Source organism: Urocampus carinirostris, chromosome 1 (genome assembly GCF_059441175.1).
Source record: "Urocampus carinirostris isolate Australia breed hairy pipefish chromosome 1, RoL_Ucar_1.0, whole genome shotgun sequence".
In the NCBI taxonomy this organism is placed as follows: Eukaryota; Metazoa; Chordata; class Actinopteri; order Syngnathiformes; family Syngnathidae; genus Urocampus; species Urocampus carinirostris.
In genome coordinates, this window is record NC_142349.1 from 61,613,950 (window position 1) to 61,637,544 (window position 23,595).

A 23,595-nucleotide genomic window follows, 5' to 3' on the forward strand; every position below is an offset into this window, starting at 1 on the left:
AAACTGACATGCATGTTTGTGTGGGAGGAAACCAGATAGCCCGGGGAAAACCCACGCAAGCATGGGGAGAACATGAAAACTCAGCAGAGGAAGTCCGGTAGCTGGATTTGATCCCATGACCTCAGAACTATGCCGCAGACACACTTACCACTCAGCCGCCGTGACGGCCACCTATGAACATCTCATCTCATCAGCTACACCGCTTATCCTCAGTAGGGTCGCGGGGGTGCTGGAGCCCATCCCAGCAATCATCGGGCAGTGGGCAGGGGACACCCTGAACTGGTTGCCAGCCAATCGCAGGGCACACGGGGACAGACAACTCACTCGCTCATTCACCCCTAGGGACAATTTGGACCGGCCAATTCACCTGAAATGCATGATTTGAGAACATACAAACTCCGCACAGGAAGTCTGGAGCTGGATTTTAACCCACGCAGGAGGTTCCCAAGACATGAACTGTGCCGCACATGCGCTAACCACTGCGCCGCCGTGCTGCCCACCTATGAACATATTCCACATAAATAAATGAACAAATAAAATCATTAAGTACTGTAATACCTACATTTATAGCATAGTTTAATTTATTCATGCATTTTGGCTTTGTCTCGACATTATTAATTGTTGTGTATTTAGTTGTGTATTTCGGTACTTATTTTGTAGTGTAATTTGGCTTCTTTGTCTTGTGTTTTGACGTGGGTTTAGTGGTGGCTATTGTGGTGTACAGTAGTACCTTTTTATATAGGAACCTTTACCAACAAGAATTTTGATACACAATTTTTTTTAACATACGAAGGAAAATCCTGTTCATGAGCAAAAGGCTACCACTAGAGACTGCTCAATGCTCGTAACCGCTCACCGCCATTAGCGCAGTTCCGTTTGCGCATGCACGTCCTGCCATCAGGCACCTGATTCTCCGCCCTTGGTTTTACCTGAAGAGTACAGGCATTCGGCAGCAAGTTTTTTTGACCGCACCCCTTTCAGGGTTCATACAGCTTAAAGCCATGGTTCCCAAACTTTCGCAGTCTGCGCCCCCTTGGCTCCCCAGTGCATTACTATCCCCCCCATCCAAAATAGGTCCAAACAAGTGATGTGCCGCCCTTCTTCGGTGTAAGCTTCGTTTCCTTCACGTTCGTTGACTCTGGGACTATGTTTGCGGAGTCTGCCATGACACACAATGAGCTCACACAGTGGGTGTGGCATAGTGTGCTGTTTGCAAACTTTGACTTACGTTTATTGGCTTGTGCTGTGATTAAAACTTGCCTCTTATTGGTCGGTGCTTTTAAAACTCCAACAGTAACAATTGTGGTTGGCCAAAACTCCATCACTCACTACAAAACCTTGAAAAAAACGCATTGCTTTACGTTCAAACTAAAATATTAAAATAATGAATACAACTGTGGTGTTCGAGAGTTACCAAGCCAAAGAATATAATCAGGAAGCAGTGAGCGCCATTCACAAAGCTGCAGAACCATTTGCGCAGCTCTCCGCTGCAATAATTTCCGAGGGAAGTTATATTCCTGTTTAAAAAAAAACGAGAAGAAGTGGACGAACCATAGAAGCTGGCCTCTACTAAGACGATCAAAGAGGTGCTGGCTAAATGGCAAGAAGTAGCTGCTTTCCTTAGAAATAAACCACCCAGAAAAATTGACAAATGGTAGTCCGACAGCTCTCTTTAATGACAATTGCCTTTCCCATTTCTGTAACATTTTAAAGGGGAGGCAATTCGGCTTGGATACTTTGTTTTTCCCAGATGTCCTGTTGAAAGTGATAGCGTTGCAAACCCCTTTGATGGGGCAAAAGAAAGTGATGAATAAAAACAGGAACAAGTAAAAAAAAACGCTGTGAAATTCTGTGAGTTCATTTAAAGTCACAGTAAGGGGCCGGTCACACAGCAGTTTGCGGCTGAATCACGGCCAGAAATTTCTGCCTGTGAGGCGGACGCTATTGGACGCTTTGAGATCGCCATACAGACGAGATACAGCAGTGCTTAACACGCGGTCGGAAATTCGCGCGCGGGTGGCAGCGCGAAAAAGTTTTGCGCTACTCAATTCTTTAGAACGCGGGTACACAGCCTTTCGCGGGCGTATCGAGGCTGAACCACGGTCAGAAATTTCTGGCCGTGAAGCAGACGCTGTTGGGCGCTGTTGGACGCTTTGAGACCGCCATATAGACGAGATACAGCAGTGCTTTACTCGCGGTCGGAAATTCACACGCAGTTGGCCGCGCGAAAAAGTTTTGAGCTGCTCAAAACTTTGAGCTCGTGTTAACCGCGGGCGGCACACGAGGTAATGACGCGGAAATGACGCGGAACGACGTACTCTGGCCGCGGCCAGGGCGTGGTTACACATGGGTAGGACGGGAAATAACAGCGGGTAATCGTGGGTGGAGCATGGTAATAGCATGTTCTGCGCCTGTATCGCGGTGTTATTACATGAAATTAGCGTGTTACGCGTGTGACGGTCAAACGCCTTTCTCCGCGTATATACAGCGCGATTTGCCGAGCACACGTCAGTTGTGCTCAAGAAGTCAAGGGGGTGAACATGGATCCCCGTCAGCGTAGTGACCTCGTCTTAATCCATTTTTATTTCTTGACATTTCTTTTCATTTGATAACAAGATAATAAAATCAAAATGAAAAACTATTACAATAATAACATATTGGCTTCTTCGGTGCCATAGCTTGAAATCTTGATCTTCACGGGACTGTGTCTTTAGCGGTTATGATTTCTACAGCCCGGTGTTATGCCGAGAAATTTTTTAACTGTCACAATTACTGATGCGGGGCACCTGAGTCCTTTGGCGCCAAAGGATGTTGATTGGCTGCCTGTCACTTTTTAAACCCCCGTCTTCCTGTCTCCCATGGTCAGTCCTTCTGCAAACCTCAGCTCGCGCTAGGCAAGCCTTTTCGACCCTGACTCTCTCTTGTCCTGATTCCTGTTTGATTCCCAGCTCTCACCCGTTTTCTGAACTTGGCTACGTCCCGGCAATCGATCTGTTTTTCCCCGCTCTCGACACTGCCTTTGCTCGCCACGGAAATTCCACTTCCGCGACTGAGTAACCTGCTCCCCACAATCAACGATCTATGAATCGTGTATACTTCCCTTTCCCTTCTTCCTATTAAAACCAAGGGAAACGCACGCAAGTGGGTTCTGTCTTCGTTCTGGTCCTGACACTAACGAGCTGAGCTTTATTTATTGGTTAATCGAAGAGTCCACCAATCAACTGCTATGTCCTTCTTCCCCTAGCAAGCAGGCAGCCAAAATAAATACGGAAATCAAGAAATTATATGATAAATGAAAAAATGCATGAATAAATGAATAAATTGCATTTCTGTTATATGTGGCTATTTATCCAGACATTTTTTTTCTACACATAGCAGATTCAGTCATCCATACCCGACGTCCTTTTCGGTTTTTGCCCGCGGGCGCCACGGCGGCGTCTGCGCTGGCCGTTGCCCACGCCGGTTTAAGGAAAAGGTGACGCTGACTCACTAGCTTACAGTAAAGGCGCTGGCACGTATGCCCGTGAATTGTGTGCACTCGGTTCGGTAAGCGTGGGAAGCGAGAGTGAGAGATATTGGGGGCGCCAAAGAGAGAATAAGAGCTCTTTGTATCAAGGAGGTCGCCAGGGCCCCCGAGCGCTGCATCAGCGAGTGCCCCGCTCCCGATATCGGAACCGGCCACTCGTTGCGTACCACTTTTCCTAAAATAGAATCGTAGGCACTTGTCCCAGTTAGTTTGCTAGGAAAAGGAACACCATGGAAGATGAAAAATGAATTATTATGATTACTAGCACAAGCAGTTGCACCTAAAGGGGGCGAATATCAATAGCAAAAAGCTACATTTGAATGAAAGCAATGGTCAAACTCAAGGATTTTCTATATGTTATGTTGTTGTATGTCCTTCTGACAACAGCTGCAATGATTAGTCAACATTGTGGACAAAAATCGATAATAGAAATAGTGGACAAATAATTCCATTGTCTACAATTGTCATCACATGCGTTCTTCCAACAGAGTGAAGCATCTTACATCAGTCTAATCTCTGCTTAGAGTCGCTCATCGATCAAGTACGCATACCAAAACCTTGATCATGCTCGAACAGGGTTGGGTAGGGTTACTTTAACTTGAAACTAAATATGAATAAAATGTTGACTCACAACACGTGGTAAGCTTTCTCTACTGGCTTCGATCTCTTTGATCTCCGGCAAAACTAACATAAAATGCGACAGAAACAAAATGAAAATAAATCCAAACAGCTTGCCAACATCATTTTTGCCGTTCCATGTATTCCGTTACTCCCCTAGCCTGCACAGAATTTAGTCATTTTATTCATATTTGGTTTCTTTTGTCTTTTATCAGCATATTTGGTATTGGAGTAATGCAAAAGTATTTGAAAGTATTCAAGTTAAAGTAACCCTACCCAACCCTGTGCTCGAACATAAGAACAAAGAGTTGAGCGAAACGGAGTTGGCCCGCTTCGGTGGGATTCAAGTAACGTTCAAGCAAATACGATTTTTAAGACATGTATTGTATGTTTTCTACGCGTATATTTCGCTATAAAAGAGAGCGTTATGCCCGACTGTGCCTGACAAAAGTATTTGAAATTAAATGAATGCATTCCAAAGAACAGACATCATTTGTTAAAACCTTAAAAACAACAAATGTCAGTTGTTAAAACCCCTTGCTTTCAAAGTGTTGAGAATCGTTAAGTTCTGTTGTTACAGACTTTGCAGTTAACTACTAAATGTACTTCACATAATGCACATAACATTTATTTTATTTACTTTTCTACTGCTGCTATTGAGCCCGTGTTTGGTTTACAGGGATTGGTTTTCAATAGGGCATTTTTATCGAATTTATTTATGAATCCGCAGTATGTTCAATAAAAGATCAATTTTTCATTGTAACATTTTTTGGGCTGTTTATTATCATTTGCCACATGATTAAATCAACCTCGTGCTAAATTTAGGAAAATGTTATTTATCCGATGATTTGCGTTTCAATAATTAGTGACTAGTCAACTATCAAAATTGTAGTTTGTTGCAGTCCGAACATGGTATTTTGATTTATATTTGATTCATAGAATATGTTTTAAGTAATAAAATTTGATTTATCATAGTGGGTGAATATTTTGGTACTATCTGTTGAGTGAAAATGACATCAAAGTTACCCTCGGCTCGAAAAACTACCTATCAGGGCGACTTGTTTTCTAAAGCTCAGCTGTGTTGGGTACATGCTAAAAAACTAAACGTCCACCTGTTGAGATAGGTAAAATAGGTTGATTTAGTCTACTTATGTTAACTATCTTTTTTTGCACTATAATGACTATTTTTGCACCACTTACATATGTTGACCATTTTCTGCACTATGATGACTATTTTTGCACCAAATAGAATAGAATAGAATAGAATAGAATATACCTTTATTGTCATTGTTACAAATGGGCTAACATATTGTGACAACGAAATTGGGCATGACACTCCAGTTTTACACATTCATAGTGGGGTATGAGCAAGAAGATAAAGGAACAGAGAAGATAATGTTATAAGACAAGGGGGATAAGGCTATAGTTATAATTTACATGGTATTTACACAAGAAATGTCGGCATGTGGGATGTTACATACAGGGTTGTCGTGATAACGTCGGTATCGTAACGGTTGTGCAATATTGCAATGGTGCAAAGTCATCATAGTGCAAAAATAGTCAGCATGAAACAGGAAATGGTCAGACATTGTGCAATTTGAGCATTAAACGTAGTGCAAATGCATATTGCACAAACCCTACGATACCAAACTGTATATAACATCCTATATGCCGACATTTCTTGGGTAAATTTTGTGTAAATTATAACTATAACCTTGTCCTTCTTGTTTTAAAACCTTATCTTCTCTGTTCCTTTATCTTCTTGGGTTTTTTACCTCACTGTGAATGTGTGAAACTGGAGTGTCATGCCCAATTTCGTTGTCACAATATGTTAACCCATTTTGTAACAATGACAATAAAGGTATATTAAATAATATTCTATTCTACTTAAATTACTTACTGCCAGCTAGCTTTGCCAAAATGGATCGTTGACCTCTATGGCAGCCTAGCTAAAATGGATCTTTGATGTCTACGGTCATCTATGACAGCCTAGCTGGAATAACCTTTGACATCCATTGCCATCATTGCAGCATAGCAAAAATAGATATTTGACGTCTATGGCCCTCTACGGCAGCCTAGCTCAAGTGAATCTTTGATGTATCTAGCCAACAACGGCATCAATGTATGTTTGATGTGCATAGCCATCCATGGTTTCCTCGCTAAAATTGATCTTTGATGTCCCTAGCCATCAATAGAAGCTAGCTAGGATGGATTTTTGATGTTTATGGCTGTACTGTATATAGCAGCCTAACTTAACTGAATGAGTGAACTAATATTTCATTTAAAAAAACTGAATGCTGTGTTAAAGTTACTGTCCTGGAACATTTTTGGGATTGACTTCTCCTTTTGTTGATGAATTCCAAAAGAATCAATGTTACTGAAAAATGCTCTGCATTTATTTTTTGTTTTTTGTTTCTATTTTCTACGAGACTTTTTTGTTGTTGCTCAACTCCAGCTAGAATCCTCCCCACAACCTGCTGTTGAGTGAAAGAAATGAGTGGTCATTTTCCTTAGAAATGTGTTTTTCATGTCGTTACAGAGGAGGTCATGCTGGCGGAGGAGAATAAGAATTCCGGGAGATCGGCGTTAGATGGTAAAATGAAATGATTTAGCCGGTGCAGGGAATTGATGCAATACTTTCAGAATTTTGCGAGATTTAAAGCATGAAAATGTGGTTTGTGGTTGCTTACTAGTTTACTAAACTTAAGGAGAATATATATAGATTTAATCAACACAGCCAACCATCATAGTAGCTGAAGAAATAAAACCAGATAGGCTAACTGTTAGCTTTCCGATAAGTACAATTGGAATTCTGGTTCTAAACTCATCTCATTATTCTTATGAAGAAAAAAAAATTCAAAATATTAATTGGTACTCTGTTTCAAATGACAGTTTTTCTTGCTTTGTCAGTAGCTATTATTCTGTTTTTTGTAATGTTCAAGGAGTCTGGCTAACTTTGCATCAACTATTCTCATTGGGATTGTTTAATATTGGATATTCATCATTTCATTTTGATTATTCAACATTTATAGTTCTTGTCTGACAATTTTTCAAGCAGTTGGGAACCACATACCACGGGATTTTTAAGATAAATTTCCATACGATTGTGAATTGATACCTTTGTTTGGCTTTGTTTGGAGAGGAGAGATTTTTTTATATTCAGCCTTATTTTAGTATGACTACAGTAAGAAATAGAGAGCCTATTATTTTCTTGTAAGTTTTCTGAAATCATTTATCTTTTTCAAAGTGCTAAAAAGAGCAAGTAAGAAGACGGGCGCACGCCGAGGAGCCCCTGGTGACGACAAGTACACCGACATGTCCACTGCCAGTGAGCATTTTACTTAGCTATTCAGAAACTTTTATTTTTTTTGTGTATACATTTTGTTCTGCGGTTAAAATATTTAATCACAGCTGATCACATTTTCTTTTATTGTTGCCAATTAAAAAAGTATTTAAAGAGTAATCGTCTTCTAAATCTATTACCGTATTTTCCGCACTATAAGGCGCACCGGGTTATAGGGCGCACCCCGAAAAAATAGTTTTTGGTCCAATTTTTGACATAGATAAGACGCACCGGATTATAAGGCGCTACAATGGGAACGTGGACAAAACAGTCAGATAGTTAAGTCCAACTGATTACCCCCTTAACATTCCCAAAGCTTGCAAAGACGCAAATACGTGTCGAGAACACGTGCGGAAGCGGTGTCAGTAAGATGTCACTCAAATGCATCGTTCCATCATTCGGAAGGTTAAAGTCTTGGGATTCAAGAAATGCCACACATTTCTTAGTTTCTATTTTCTTTTTCGCCCGCAACTTTACTGTGCATATGACAATAAACACTTGGAATTGAGTTGAATTTAAAAATAGACATCCATTATCTGCACCGCTTATCACAGAAACATCGAGTTCAGTCTGAAACAAGATACAGGGACAATATAAAACCCGAAGTAGCTCACCGAAGTCGTTGTGTTCATAATAATGTGCAGCCAATGTCCTCTTATATCCGTGAGGGTAGTAAATCCATGAGAATAAAACAATTTCAAATACAGAATAGAAAAAAATCCTTTCTCTATGCCGTCAGCCACGTGCCATAAACATTCATCTTTTTTGGCCAATTGCAGGCTTTGTGTTGCCGTTTAAGCCAATGCCAGCCTGTAAATGATAAAAAGGATCCGCCCCTTGACCTCCGAATAACTTTAGCCAATAGTGATCAATTCAAATGATGATTGACACATTGGTTAGCCAATGAAACGCCGGTAAATAAATCCCAGCATACACCGTTGTTTTGGCCAATTGCAGGCTTTGTGTTGCCGTTTAAGCCAATGCCAGCCTGTAAATGATAAAAAGGATCCGCCCCTTGACCTCCGAATAACTTTAGCCAATAGTGATCAATTCAAATGATGATTGACACATTGGTTAGCCAATGAAACGCCGGTAAATAAATCCCAGCATACACCGTTGTTTTGGCCAATTGCAGGCTTTGTGTTGCCGTTTAAGCCAATGCCAGCCTGTAAATGATAAAAAAGATCCGCCCCTTGACCTCCGGATAACTTTAGCCAATAGTGATTGATTCAAATGATGATTGACACATTGGTTAGCCAATGAAACGCCGGTAAATAAATCCAAGCATACACCGCGTACTACTTGGCGTTCGGGGAAAATCGAGTCGGCGGCTGCAAGTTAGTTGGAAAACTTTGCAATTTTAAAATTGATCCATAAATAAGGCGCACTGTATTATAAGGCGCATGGTCAGCTTTTGAAAAAAATAAAGGCTTTTAGGTGCGCCTTATAGTGCGGAAAATACGGTAATATTAAATGAATTGTGGCTTTCTTTTAAAATAATATCTCCCAAAGTCATTTTTAGGGAGGCTTATCGTGTTTTTCTTCATTGTTTTGAACGGGGTTCCCAAGGATTTTTTTCCATTCAAATTTAAGACGTTGTAAGAACTTTTCAAGAACCATCCCAGCTAATTTTTTTAACCAATCTTGCATCTATTCTGGCATTTGCACGTGGAGGGCCGGTGCTGAGTTGTGACTGACACGACACAACAAGCCACGGCGGTGGGGTCTTTTAAGCCACGCCCCGCGCCCATGGGGCGGGGAAGCTATTGTGCCAAGCTTGGACTAAGGGTGTAAATGACTTGGGCGCGGAGGTGACCCGCGATTAAGGGTGGGACTGAGCTAGACTGCGCGGGGGTCAGTGACGGGTACGGAGCGACTCGGGCACCGAAGTGACTCGCGAGTCGTCATTGTCGAGAGGACACCGAGTACGGGGGCATTGAACCTCGATGGGGATGACCCAGCTCCAGCAGCGTGCCCTAAAGCCCGCATATGCCCCCGGTCCTCTTCGGCTCCGAGCGGGCACACATGGAGGCCAGTGATTGGGATTGTGACAGAGCTCTGCGCCCGACTGCCGCCGTTATCCCGCAATACCTGCAATAGGTTCCAGATGTCAGCCGGGCGACCCCATGACGGAAGGCCGTGCCCGACTGCTCCTGTTATCTCCACTGCGACTGACGCCACCCCCGCAAAGGTTTCGGGCATCAGATGGTCGATCCCCCCCCTTTGGCCCACTTTGCGAGGATAGCCACTCGCGAGCCTTCTTTGAATTTTTTTTAATACAGTATTTGCAAGCTTCATTTCTACGACTGTCATTTTTTGCCTCTCCCTTTAGCATCACTCCAAGCCTTCGGACCCATATTAAATAAATAACCTACAAAAATATAAAATTGGATCACTGTCTAGCAAAGTCTTTACAAGGCCATAAGATTCCGAATTGAATGAAGTTAGAGAAAGGCATTGTGGCAAGCAGTTCCGCCAATAACATCTGCATTTTCTTATTGCCCAGACGCAGATTGCAGACCTGCATTTTACGTGACATTGACCAACAGCATCTAAGAGATGAAACTTTATATATTTATGATATTTTATACATATTTTGGGCACACAAAGTAATTTTTGCTGATGTCCTAATGTGGGGTAAATGCGGTCAAGAAGGGGCCGCAAAAACATATTATTCCACTCTGTAAAGTGAAAATATTGTAAGGAAGGTCGCCGTATCCTTGGGTTGTACTTTAATATGAAAACGTAATCGGTTCTGTTTAACACAATAATTATTTGATTGGAACACGGGCACTACGTTTTGATTACGGGTAACTTTGGCACACCAAATTGATAGTAAAGATCCTCCTTTTGGGTCTTCTGCTGTCTGTTAGGCATGTCCCGTTCCAGGATGAATTTCCGCAGCGGTCGGCGTGGTCCTGCCGCTTACCTACGGCGTAAAGAGCGCATGTTGCGCATCTCCATCCGCCGCATGGTGAAGACTGACAGCTTCTACCTGATGGTGCTTAGCCTGGTTGCTCTGAACACAATCTGTGTGGCCATCGTGCACCACAACCAACCCGACTGGCTCACTGTCTTCCTCTGTGGGTTGACGCTCTTTATGCAGCAGATGGCTTCTATTTTCATTCGGACGGATTGTTTAGTTTGTTTGTTTTCCTCTCCCCAGACTATGCAGAGTTTGTGTTTCTGGGGCTGTTCCTCGCGGAAATGTTCCTGAAGATGTATGGTTTGGGTCTCCGTCTCTACTTCCATTCATCTTTTAACTGCTTCGATTGTGGCGTGAGTGCCCTGTGATTTGTGATATGTGATGTTCTTTATATTTCTTTTGTATTTGCAAATTTGCAAAGGTTCTTCCATCCCCCCAAAAAACAAATTATCTGCACCGCTTATCCTGAGTAGGGTCGCGAGAGTGCTGGAGCCCATCCCAGCTATCTTCGGGCAGTGGGCAGGGGACACCCTGAACCGGTTTGCCAGCCAGTCGCAGGGGGCACAGAGACAGACAACTCACTCGCCGATTCCCACCTAGGGAATATTTGGACCTGTCAATTAACCTAAAATGCATGTATTTGGAATGTGGGAGGAAACCGGAGTGCCCGGAGGAAACCCCGCAAGCACAAGGGAGAACATACAAACTCCACACAGGAGGTTCGATCTCATGACCTCAGAATTGTGCTATACATGTTTAATCATTTTATTCTAGTTGTTATTTTTCTTATTCGACTAACATATTCTTTAAACAAATAGAAATAAAATAACATTTAGAAAAATGCACAATTTGGTTTGAGATTATTCATTTTTATGATACAGTGAAATAAGGAAGAAATGTACTATATTATGTGGCAAAACTTTGCATCTTCTGCCATGTAAAATGATTTTAATTATTTCAAGTTATTATTATTATGCTTAAATGATTTGCCATTGCATTATTTTTATTATTTTACACACGAAAAATTTAAAACCATGTTACCTTGTTTTTCTTATTTCACTTGAGAAATAAATCTGAAAATAAGTAATAAAGGTAGTTTTAAAATAAAAGTTTTTTTCTTCCAATAGGACTTGTTTTCTTTTTCTTTTTTGCATTGGTGGCAAACCATTTAAAATTACACTTTGACGTCTATAGCCATTGGCAATAGCAATGTTTTTAGAGGCAACAAAAGCACCATTTTCTAACCATGTCTTTTAATTCACTGACTGTCAACTTAAAACGAAATCAGAGTTGATCAATCACAATTCACAATTCAATCACTTTTCACAACGCAATTCTCCATTTGGTGCATTATTCCAAATTCTTAAAAAACATCTTTGAATGTTAAAATGAAAAATTTCGTGGCATCGGCTGATTTCAACATGGCGGTCATGTGTAATGGAAATTGAATTGAATAGACGTCACGACCAGACGGAATCAGCACCCAAATGCGTAGCATTAACCACAAGTTTATTGATAGAAAGAGGAAGGGCAGCGCCCGCGATCCGGTGCTCGCTGGACGCAGGAAGCAAGCCGCTCACACAATAGGATCGAGATCCAGATACGGAAGTGGATCTTCCGGAGCGGGAGATGGCGGTGTCAAGGACGGAAAAAACAGGTCGATAGCCAGGACAGGAGAGCAAAACGTCGTTGGGCTCAAAAGCAGGTTGTAAGCCGGGATGGGAGAGCAAACGTGGTCGGGATCAAAAACAGGTCGTAGCCAGAGACAAACGGGGAGATCAGGAATGGACGAGTGGAAAAACTGGTGCAAAAAGCGGGACCGATGGGAGTCAAGATGCTTGCCTTGTAACAACAAAGGTTTGCTGACGGACTGACAACCTGCGAGTAAAAGGACTGGGCTTAAAAAAGGACAGGGAACCAATCAGGTAGCCCGCAGCTGATGGCGCCAAATTACCGGGCACGGGTGATACTAATCAGTAATCATGACAATAGAATTTATTGTTATTGATAACATTATAATGAACATCGTTTACAGTGAAACTATATGTGGCACTCAAGAATAAACATAATAAAAGACTTAAATAAAAATAAGTAAAAAATAGACATTGGGTTAGATAGCCAAATAAGTGTTTGTAGTTGTAAATGCATCAGAAAATGCAATGAAAACAGTGCAGCAACAAAGTGTAGTTTTGTAAATGTATCTTTGTTTCCATAGTAACATCAAAAAACAAATAATCACAGCCGATTTCTGACATTTACAGGTTATTGTGGGCAGCATCTTCGAGGTGGTTTACGGTTTCTTCCGGCCTGGTATGTCGTTCGGCATCAGCGTGCTGAGGGCGCTCCGACTTTTGCGGATTTTTAAGATCACAAAGTAAGTTGCACACCAGCATCCGCCTCAATACTGAGTTTTTAAAAGAAGAACTTTGATTTTGTCTTTGCCAGATACTGGGCTTCTCTCAGGAATTTGGTTGTGTCGCTCATGAGCTCCATGAAGTCCATCATCAGTTTGCTTTTCCTGCTCTTTCTCTTCATTGTGGTGTTTGCTCTACTGGGGATGCAGCTTTTTGGTGGACGGTAGGTAGTACCGCTTATCCTCAGTAGGGCCGCGGGGGCACTGTAGCCTATTTATACTATCTCCGGGTAGTGGGCAGGGGAGACCCTGAACTGGATGCCAGCCACCTTATACACAGGAAAATACAACTTTAAAGCGATATAGAAAATATTTCTGCCGAAAATGACAGAAGGTGTATATTCGATTTTGGACGATAGAAAAAAAAAGCTGAAAAAAGGCTTCTGTTGTGATGATTTCCTGTTTGAGGTGTAATGAGCCATATGAAGTCTCAAGGGGCGACTGTGTGCAACGCAGCTTATTTTAGATTTTGCTCACAAGAAAAAAGGAGATGGGTGATGGCGTTAACATTTTCTCAAAATGTAGTGTGACCCTCTAATTCCCAGTTTGTCTTAGACGCTAGCCAAAGTTTGACGAATATTTACGTGATAATAATGCAAAGCTAATTTACAACAGATTTTAATCCATTACCACGTGTGTAACTTTTAGTCCTTTCATCCTTGAAGTCTATTTGTCAAGTGTTTAAAATCATGACTTCTATAATTTTTTTTAAAGGAATAAGTGAGTGTGACTAGTTTGTTGCAGACTGCACCGGCTACCACAACCCCATAATTATCATTAATTGTCGCAACCAGCACACAGGGGAGACCCAATTGCGTAACGTTCTCACAATATTATTGAAAGAAAGAGGAAGGGCAGCGCCCGCGATCCGATGTTTGCTGGACGTGGGAGGCAAGTCGCTCTCGTACTCGGATTATGATCCGAACACGGAAGTGGATCTTCTGTAGCGAGCAAAACGGAACAGGCGGCAGTCAGGGTCGAAAAAGGCTCGCCTTGTAAAAACAGAGGTTCGCAGACGGATTGACTACAGGGGACTGACAGGACAGGGTTCAAATAGTGACAGGGAGCTAATCAGAACCCGCAGCGGTTGGGGGCAAATGAGCACAGGTGAATCACATCAGTAACCATGACATTAATTCCCTCCTACTCACATTTTCTGATCATTATTCACTCTCCTAACCCATTAAAAGCTAAACTGCCCCCCAAAAAATTTTGTTCAAAAACAGGGAAGAGCAATATTGTGCCGTGTAGCATCTGCAAGCTAATTATTTTTTATTATAACCAGCCACTTTACTTTAAGTCCCAATTCTCTTGCTTGAGTCATTAGCATTATAAATCTCATACATTTTAGTTACTCTGTATCACTTTGTTGTCGTCTGACTGTTTTTTTTTCAAGCACTTATATTCTAATTTTTATTGTTTTTTTTAGGGAACGTAATAAATGAAACCCTTAAAATCAATATCTAGTAATCTGCCATGCAGTTGTTGATCATCTTATAATGTACCTTTCTAGCAAGTTTTTTTTAATTCGGGGTTTTATTTTCAGTTTCAAGCAAGGGTTTCACATTCTCGGTTTTGTATTTTTATTTTGGTGCCTCCTAAGTACTTTATCATCTCCACTGACTTGTGATGAGGTTTTTGAGGTGGAAACCGAGAAAAGCTGAATGGTTACTATGTACGGAACAGCTTCATTGACGTTCCACGTGACACAGAATGTGATGAAGACACGGAGAAAACCAAAATAGCTACGCATCTTCCTCCTCCACGGTCATTCTCATTCTTTTTTTCCCCTCTAGGTTCATCTTTGAAGATTACACACCCACCAACTTTGACACGTTTCCAGCTGCCATCATGACAGTGTTTCAGGTTTGCTCTGTCCTTCCCTCTTTTTCTGCCTCCGTGACACATGGCACCCTGCGAGACTTCTCTCGCCGTTGCAGATTAAACAAGCACTCGAACGCTCGCTCGCTCTCTTGCCGTCCGCACTCCGCCTCCGCTGCCCGCCCACACGTCCATACACACATATGCGAGCATCCACATCACAAACATGAGCAAAATTCAAGTCGTAGCTCCTACGAGAATGGCGGGGGCTTCGTTTCAACGAACCACTCATATAACACCAATTGCCAGTCACAGCATTCGTGTATGCGGTTCATAAATTATGCCTTAATATTCACCGTCTGCAAAAAAAGATCTAACAAAAAATCTAAAATTTGACCTACCTCTATACTGTAAACAAATACATTAAAATTTAGTGCAGTATGAATAAATGTATTCAATTTTGAATATTTGTTATAATATATTTTCAAATAATTTAACATATAAAATGATTTTGAAATATCTGCATCAACCAGTATGCTGAAATGGGAAGCTGCGTCATCACCGTCTTGGACTTTTTTTAACAGTTTTACATATTACTGGTTTATTTTTTGATATGGACTACGTTTTGTGCATTGTTACTCAATGCAACTTCTATTGCAGCTTAGTCATCCTGGAAGGGGGCTTACCTCTTGTGTGGTCCTTTAGTTTTCTTGTTTTCCTCATGCTGATGCTTTTTCATCTCGGTTCACTAAAAAATGCTGACTCTTTCGGCTCTCAAATGGCTCTTTAGGTTGTTCTTTGGGTTGAATCACTATATTACCATCTATTATGTGTCATCATGAATGACTTAAAAGGGGGGAAATAAAGCAAAGTAACACTTGAAAAAGATGGGAAACATAAATTATAATATCTATAAATATTTACATCATCTATAAAGAAAAAGATAATATACAAAACAATTCATATACTCAACAAATTTCAAATCAACAGCACTGAATCCCTGATAAAAATGCATTGTGACCAATGATAAGAGAAAACCAGCATCTCTGAGGGAACCGGCTCTTGATTAGTGGGTAGTCGGCTCCCATCATCCATTTCCAAGTGTCGGCTCATAGAGCCATATCATTCGCGAAGTCTTTTGACAACAGCACTGGCAATTGTCGTGCACACAACTGATGTGAAAGCCTGTCTTTTGTACCAAAATCTAAGTCAAACAAGACTGTATAAACACAAGAACAATGACGTGTGGATAACTTTAAGAAAAGTCCGCGAGACAGACGCTCAGCAAGACTAGAACACAATAATTGACATCAATTGGCATTTTATGCCCGTCAATATGGGTTTGGGCTTGAGGTTTAGATCTTGCCTCAAGGCTGAAAGTGGTGGACAAAACATTTTCTCGCTTGCACAAGACTTGCTTAAGAGTTTACTATCAAATCAACAGAACAGTGTATTTCCTTGACTAACGGCCTTTGGCGCGATCAATTTGGTGCATGTGAATCATAGTATATGAAACCGGTGACGTTGAGACGCTAACTCGGAATCGAATTGGCTAAGCCTACAGTTTCATTCTCACTTGTTCGGTCTCATGAGAGCCTGCAGATCCTCTTCGGCAGGCCTCAAGGTAGATTTTTGAGCCATGCGTCAACTAATAGCTGAAATGTGATTGGTTAAAAGCCTAAATACAAGCCTACATGTGGAAGCGGTGCAACCGGGGGTAAAGCAATGAAAGGAAGCTGAGAGACGATTTGCTATTATTGTAAAAGTTTGATGAACAAAATATAAAAAACATCACATGATTCAGATATTTTCAACGCCAGCAGAGAAGGCTTTGCAAGCCCACACAGCCCCCCCACTGCCTTGACGTAATAGGGCCACAATAATATATCTATTTTGTTATTGTTACATTTGCCAACATGTACACATATTAAAAGACTGTTAGACAAATACTCATACCTGCATCACTACTCAGCCATCCACTCGAGAGTAAAAAAAAAAGAATGAAAATGTAAAATTGTGTTTACACCCAACTAATCCCTTATCAACTGGCAGATATTGACAGGCGAAGACTGGAACGAGGTGATGTACAACGGAATCCGCTCGCAGGGAGGAGTTCAGTACGGCATGTGGTCTTCCATCTACTTTATCGTGCTCACCCTGTTTGGAAACTGTATCCTTGACAACGCTAACAGTTGCAACTAGCAGTAGGTAAAATGTCATCAAAATGAATGAGGACATTTCTACGTAAATGCTAAGTCTATTACTGACAAAATATTACAATCTGTGAGAAGTCACAAGACTTTGGTATATTCGTGACCTTGTTGCTTCTTCTCGATGAATGATTTCAGTTTTAATTTTGGCTGGAAAAAGTCCAATTTCCTGAAGCTGTTGTTTGAATTGAAGAAAGCAATAAACTTGCCGCAGAATTGCAGGGGTGAGCAAACAACTCAAATAAACAAGGTACAAATCAGAAAGCTGTTTTTTTAATGACACCCTGTAAATCCATAAGAAAAAGACACTGAGAGTAGACTACAGAGATACTGTATTAATTGGTTCTGGAGTGAAGATCGCAAAAATAAATTGCCCTATAGCCGGGGGATAGAAACTTTTGGTAGTCTGTAGATCCCCAGAAACATTTGGCTAACAGAATGGTGTAAGTAAGTACAACTTCCGTGCAATAAATGTGTTAAAGATTAAATAAGACAACAAATAAATACACACTTAAAGGAAAAAGGAAATTGTATTTCCTTTTGGTGTGACTGTCAGAACCAGAACGGAGACAGGACCCACTCGTGTAACGTTACTCACAGTTTTATTGGGAAGAAGGTAAAGGATTGCACACACGATTCGGAGATCGCTGGTTGCGGGGAGCAGGTTGCTCAGATACGGAAGTGGTATTTCCGTGGCGAGCGATGGCGGTGTCGGGAAGGGAAAAAAGTCGAAAGCCAGGAGAGTAGACGTGTTCAAGATCAAAAACGGGTCGTTATTCGGGACGGGAGAACAGACGTGGTCGAGAACAAAACAGGTCGTGAATCGGGACGGGAGAGCAGACGTGGTCGAGATCAAACAGATCGTAGCTGGAGAAAAACAGGAGCAAAAACACAGGACGGGCAAAAAAGGGCTTGCCATGTAAAAACGGAGATATGCAGACGGACCGACAAAAGGGGACTGACAGGACAAAGTTTAAATACTGACAGGGAGCCAACCCGTCAACAAGCTGTAGCTGGCGCCACACGAGCGGGGCCAATTGGGCGCCATGGCAACCGTGACACACGGGTGGGGCCAATTGGGTGCCATGGCAACCGTGACAGTGACATGACTGGTCATGTGGAGTAGTGGGTGAATGCAAAAGGAGGAGGAGATGGCCACCCCGGATTAAAAATGAAACTGATTTTAAAACTTCCCCAGTACTTTAATGACCTCATTTTTAATAATTGTCGACCTGTAACATCCATTGCAAGTTTTGTATCCATGGTTATCATGCATTAGCATCACTGCAAGTTTTAGGACCCATAGCGAATAAATACAGTACAAAAATACTGTATTGTATCACCAACTCGCAAAGTCTTAACGAAGCTCACAAGATTTAGAAATGACGATAAATGCATTGTGGGAGGTAGTCCGGGTAAAGGCATATCAGGATTGTCATGATGCCCTGACAACGACCAATGCAGATCAGTATTTTATCTAACGTCGACCAATAGCAGACAGGCATCTTAAAGAATTAACTTGCATACTCAAGAACACAAGTTGTAACTTTAACGTTTTTTTGGGCACGCAAAATCATTCATGGCAAGGAAAATGCTGTAAAATACAGCCCCAAAACATCCTATTCTACTCCCTGATGTGAAAACATCACGAGGCATTGTTGCTGGTTCGCAGGGGTTTAGTGTAAATCAAAAACACAACATTGGTTCTTAACAGGTTTCTTTCAGACACACTCCTCAATGTCTTCTTGGCCATCGCCGTGGATAACCTGGCCAACGCACAGGAGCTGACAAAGGTTTGGTTTTGAAGCATGCACCTCTGCTTTTTCACTATTATTTAATTTCCCCGGTGAGCGACACTTCCCCCTCAAAAATACGAGTGTTCCTTAAATCAAATACTCAAGCATGTTTTGTTTTTTTTAGGATGAAGAAGAAGAGGAAGAGTTCTTTAACCAACGGTATGCCAGAGGCAGAGATGGCTTAATATCGGAGTAAGTTAAGGCTTTAGATAAACGTGTGACCATGCTGGGATGAGAAAACTGATGACCAAATTCACTTATTTGTCTCCCTGCTTTTATATGCTTTCGATCCTGGCTACCAATTCGAACAAAGGAAAGCAGGAACAGCGAGCAATGATGCTTATGTTGGTCTATAGATGCTCGGTCATGAACTTTAGGCCGAGCAGTGACCTGGTACATTATTTTCCAGTCAAGTCAGGTATTTAGTCAGTGATGAGGATCCAGTGAGAGGAGACATTTTTTGAAAATTGTTGCGCCACAGCAGAAAAACAAGCTGGCGTTTGTGCTCATTTGCTCAAGAAAAAAATGAAATAATGTCTCATCCAAGCATGGACATGGCTTGCTAAAGGGCTGTGCACATTAGTTTTGTACGTAATACTTTATGAATCGAAAATGATACATGAGGGAGATTTCAAAATTAAATTTGTTATTATGATTTGGAATTGAATTACATTTTTATAAGGCCTTTTTAAACTATCTCATGAGTTGAATTAACAGTTATTTATTATGACATACATACATGGACATTTTCTTGTATTTCTGTCATTTTATTTTTTGCACGAATACAAATAGATATTAAAATCTAATTTCTTATTAGTATGTATGTTTGCAAAAAGAAGAATCTAAAATTTCTCTTGGTTAATTTTAGCCCTGCTAATACTCAAAGCTTTAGAGCTTCAAGTTAAAAAGTTTTTATAAATTCAACATTGAGTTAAAGCTTTAACTTTTTTTTAAGTTAAAGCAGCATGTCATGAACCGGAACAGGATCAAGACCCAAATGTGTGACGTTTCTCACACAATCCTTTTATTTTTCGGGAAATGGGGAGTCATGAACGTTAGGAAGCAGTCTGGCGTGGAATAATAGGAAGACAGAGGCCGACAAGATCGATACCAATTGCCCAAGCAGATATCGGACAGATGGGGTCGATACCGGACAGGACGGGACACACAGGATTGATATCAAAACAGGATATCGAAAATAAACAGGACAAACTAGACGGGAACGAAACTGGAAACCGATATTAAACAACGGGACAGACGGGATTGATATCAAAACAGCATATCGAAATTAAACACGACAAACTACACGGTAACGAAACTGGAAACCGATATTAAACAGGACAAAATAAACGGGAACAATACCGGACAGGAAATACCAACAGGAAACAGGACCGCGTCAAAACCCACGTCTTGCGGGGCAGAGGTTCGTTGATGGATTGACAAAGGTAGAGTGAGAGCACTGAGCTTAAACAGACTGAAAGCCAATCTGTCATCAAGCCGCAGCTGGCGCCACACGGGCGGGGACAATTGGGCGCCATGACAACCATGACACAGCAATAAAGCTTTAACTCAAGATAAACAAGAATAGATATTTAAGAAGTAAAATTATTAGTAAGTACAGATGCTACGAATGGAATTTTTAATTGTCTTGCTAACTAGTGCTTTCGAAACCTTTAAAGCGCCAACGCCGAATTAAAGCATTGAGCGGGAAAAGAAGATGAAGAATTAAGGTTTCAACACTCAGTTAAAGCATTAATGCCTTTTGGGTTAAAGCAGCAATATAACTTTAACTCAAGATACATACAATTAGGTATTTTGAGATGAAAAGCTTTAAAACATTAACTCAAAGTAAAGTTAAGGACTGTATTGAGTTAAAAATGAAAGCATCAAGTTTTAACACTGAGTTAAAGCATGAACGCTTTTTATGCTAAAGTAGCAAGAAAGCTTTAACTCGTATAAAGCAGCTTTGAGTTCAAGCTTTAACCTACTAACTTTGACTACTATACTTATTCTCTACATTCTACAGTATATTCTATCAAATGATTTTTTTAGAGAACCTATACATTTTTAGACGTCTGTAAAATTCAATTGTTTCAAATATATATGCGATAAGAAATATTAAGAACTTCTCCCTTATGAAGTTTCCCCCCGTTCACATATTAAAATGAATGGCACCTTTAAAACTGTATTAGCAGCGGTTGATTGATCATAGATTGACCCAGCAGTTTTAATGGTACAGTATGTTGAAACTCTGCTTGGTGGCCTTTGTTTGTCCAATGTACTTTAAAGCTAAATTTGGCAGTTTTAATGTGTTTAACTGTTCCATCATGTTGTCTTGTTTTATGCCTGTTACATGGTGACCCCAACCAAAAGAAAATGTGGTCCCCTAAAGAGCTGTTTCTATGCTATCATTATTATGCTGATACCTTTATTTACTAAAATGATAATAATAATCAGTCTTACATTGACATAATGTTTTGTCAGGGCGGCCACATTTTGGACTGTGTCACTACTGTTCTGTGTATGTTGTAAAACTAATGTCTTGTTTTCATACCATCACTTATTTATTACACGGACAACTACAGAATCAGAAAAACAGTAAGTAAAACTGTATGCATCTGTCGTTTTCTTCCAAACATCTCCCCGAAACAGTTGTTGAGATTCTTTTTTTTTAGATTTGGTACTATGCTTTTTGGTTAATCCTGCACTTTCCCTTTTGTGGTCTTGTGGGTTTTTTCACTTATAATCTCTCAGGTAACTTCATGCTTTCTTCTTTTTGGGATGCCTGTGTTTCCTTAGCCTGGACTATTTCGTATACTTTTCCCCATTCTACTTCTAGAGTCACAGAAAAAGTTTTATCTTTTCTGGCAAGTTTCAGTTTTTCAAGCTTTTTTTCCTATATTATTATTTTTACCTGCATATCTGGTATGCTACATTACTATTGGTCTGAATGTTTTGTTTTGTTTTGTTTTTATTCATAAAGCAGTAGTTTGACCTTCTGGAAAATGTACTTGCTTTAAGTGATATCTGACAAGTATAATTTGCCCAAAAGTCTGTTGAACAGAGAAACAACAAGCAGGACTTAATTTCTTTGTTTAAAAACAAAACAACACTCTCTGGTTTAGCTTGCGGATTAACATTAACCTTTGGGGTGGAAGCTGGCTGTTGTTTCTCTCTACAACAAAAAAGTTTCGCTCAGATTTGTTAGGTTTAAGCATAAGAATCAAGTCGTCCAAAATGTCAAACTAGTCTTTTAAAATTGGGTTCTTTTTTGTCAAATATTGACATTGTGTGTGTTGCGCTCTTTAGTGGCAGAAGAAGACCCTACTTATACAGGAAACGAGCCATCCACCGAGGTCGACCTACCTTCCCAGATGATCCCGACGGAGCGATGGCAGCCGCGGATGAGCAGCCCCTCAACAGCTCCAACGCCTTCGCCAACCGGCGCGAGAGGCGAAGAAAAGTCAACATGTCCGTTTGGGAGCAAAGAGCCAATCAGCTACGCAAACGCCGGCAGATGGCTAGCAGGGAGGAGCTCTTCAACAGCCCTGCAGAAGACACCGTTGAAACTCCCAGTACCCAGCATGTACCCGCACTTTCGGATGAAGCAAGCCCAGCCCACCTGTCTGAGTCCCCCATGTCCGTGGGGATACCCTTACCTGAGCCGCCGATGTCCATAACCATCCCCATACCTGAACCTCCCGTTTCCGGGCCTTTGGTCAACCTCTCTGAGGAGAAAACGTCCGGCACTACCCACAGAGCTACGGGTGGGGGACGACATAGGATAGCCCGCAAGTTTAGACCAGGTCAGGGACCAGAGGATGGGGCCAGACACAGACGCCACCGTCATCGAGAGGCTCGCACTGAGGCCAACAGCCTGGACTGCACGCGAACGCCTCACGACGCGCTCTTGGAGAAGCGCTCTCTCAGTCAGGAGAGGAAGATTCTGGATGAAAGGGAGGAGCATGAGGAAAAAGCTGAAGCAGAAAGCCGGGTGCAAGATGATTCTGGAATGTGTATCATCAACCCATATGCGGACATTGGAGAAGACGGAAGGTAAACGGGAACTTATTAAATGATAAGGCTCTTATTAAATGATATTCCCTTTTAACTTGTACTTCTTGAGTAAGAAGTTGTATTCTATTAGGGAAAGTCAATGAGGCACCTTTATTCCATCAGGAAGAACCTTTGGACTAAAAAGTGTATTACTTAGGGAAGTAGTCATTAAATCTGGATTATCTTGGAAAGATACCAGTAGAACCCTTTGCTTTCCCTTGGGAACACACCTTAAGTCAGTGAGGATTGTTGGGCAAATATTGTATTACTTAATTAGATGCCTGTATTCCCTTTGTGATAGTATCTGGATTATTTTGGGAAGATACCATACCTGTTGTACCTTACCTTCCCTGTTTTCCCCGGGGAAAATACCTTTATTTACTTGGGAAGATACCTGTACTCTCCTGGGAGAATACCTGTATTCCCTTGGGCAACACAACCATTGTTCCTATACCAAACAAAACTGTGCTGAAACCGTACTGAAAAAAAAAAGATGAAGAGTTTTAACCATCTACAAAGAACACATACTTTCTTTCAGAAATACCTACAGTAAAATGTACCATACATATTCTCTTGTACACCTTGAGGATTGTACCTTCATTCTTTAGGGTAGGTACTTTCGCGTCTTTGTGGGAAAAATGGCTCTCTTGGGAAAATATTTCCTTTAAAAGGCACATTTACAGCCATAGGAAGGCTGCTGTTCTTCCTTGAAAAGGCACCTGCATTTCTTTTGGGATTTACTTTCGTTCCTTTGAGGAGATACCCGTATCTCTATGGGGAAATACTTTTGATGCTTGGAAACTCTTCTGCCATTAAAAGACAGCCGTTTTCTTTGTAAAACAAGTGTTTTCTATATTTAAGGGTTCTGGTTTCCTTTGGGAAAATA

The 23,595-nt window shown here is 41.2% G+C and overlaps 1 protein-coding gene across 2 annotated transcripts in view; it reads left to right on the top strand.

Moving 5' to 3' along the window:
* Positions 1-23,595, top strand: part of cacna1eb (calcium voltage-gated channel subunit alpha1 Eb) — a 104,296-nt gene that overhangs the window by 57,113 nt on the left and 23,588 nt on the right. For both annotated transcript variants that reach the window (XM_088347515.1, XM_088347508.1), the window contains 11 exons: positions 6,684-6,737; positions 7,392-7,472; positions 10,361-10,570; positions 10,654-10,766; positions 12,675-12,787; positions 12,859-12,990; positions 14,623-14,692; positions 16,700-16,817; positions 18,583-18,650; positions 18,778-18,845; positions 21,963-22,709. In XM_088347515.1, coding sequence (XP_088203641.1) covers positions 6,684-6,737; positions 7,392-7,472; positions 10,361-10,570; positions 10,654-10,766; positions 12,675-12,787; positions 12,859-12,990; positions 14,623-14,692; positions 16,700-16,817; positions 18,583-18,650; positions 18,778-18,845; positions 21,963-22,709 — 1,774 coding nt within the window. The remainder of the gene's footprint in view (positions 1-6,683; positions 6,738-7,391; positions 7,473-10,360; positions 10,571-10,653; positions 10,767-12,674; positions 12,788-12,858; positions 12,991-14,622; positions 14,693-16,699; positions 16,818-18,582; positions 18,651-18,777; positions 18,846-21,962; positions 22,710-23,595) is intronic.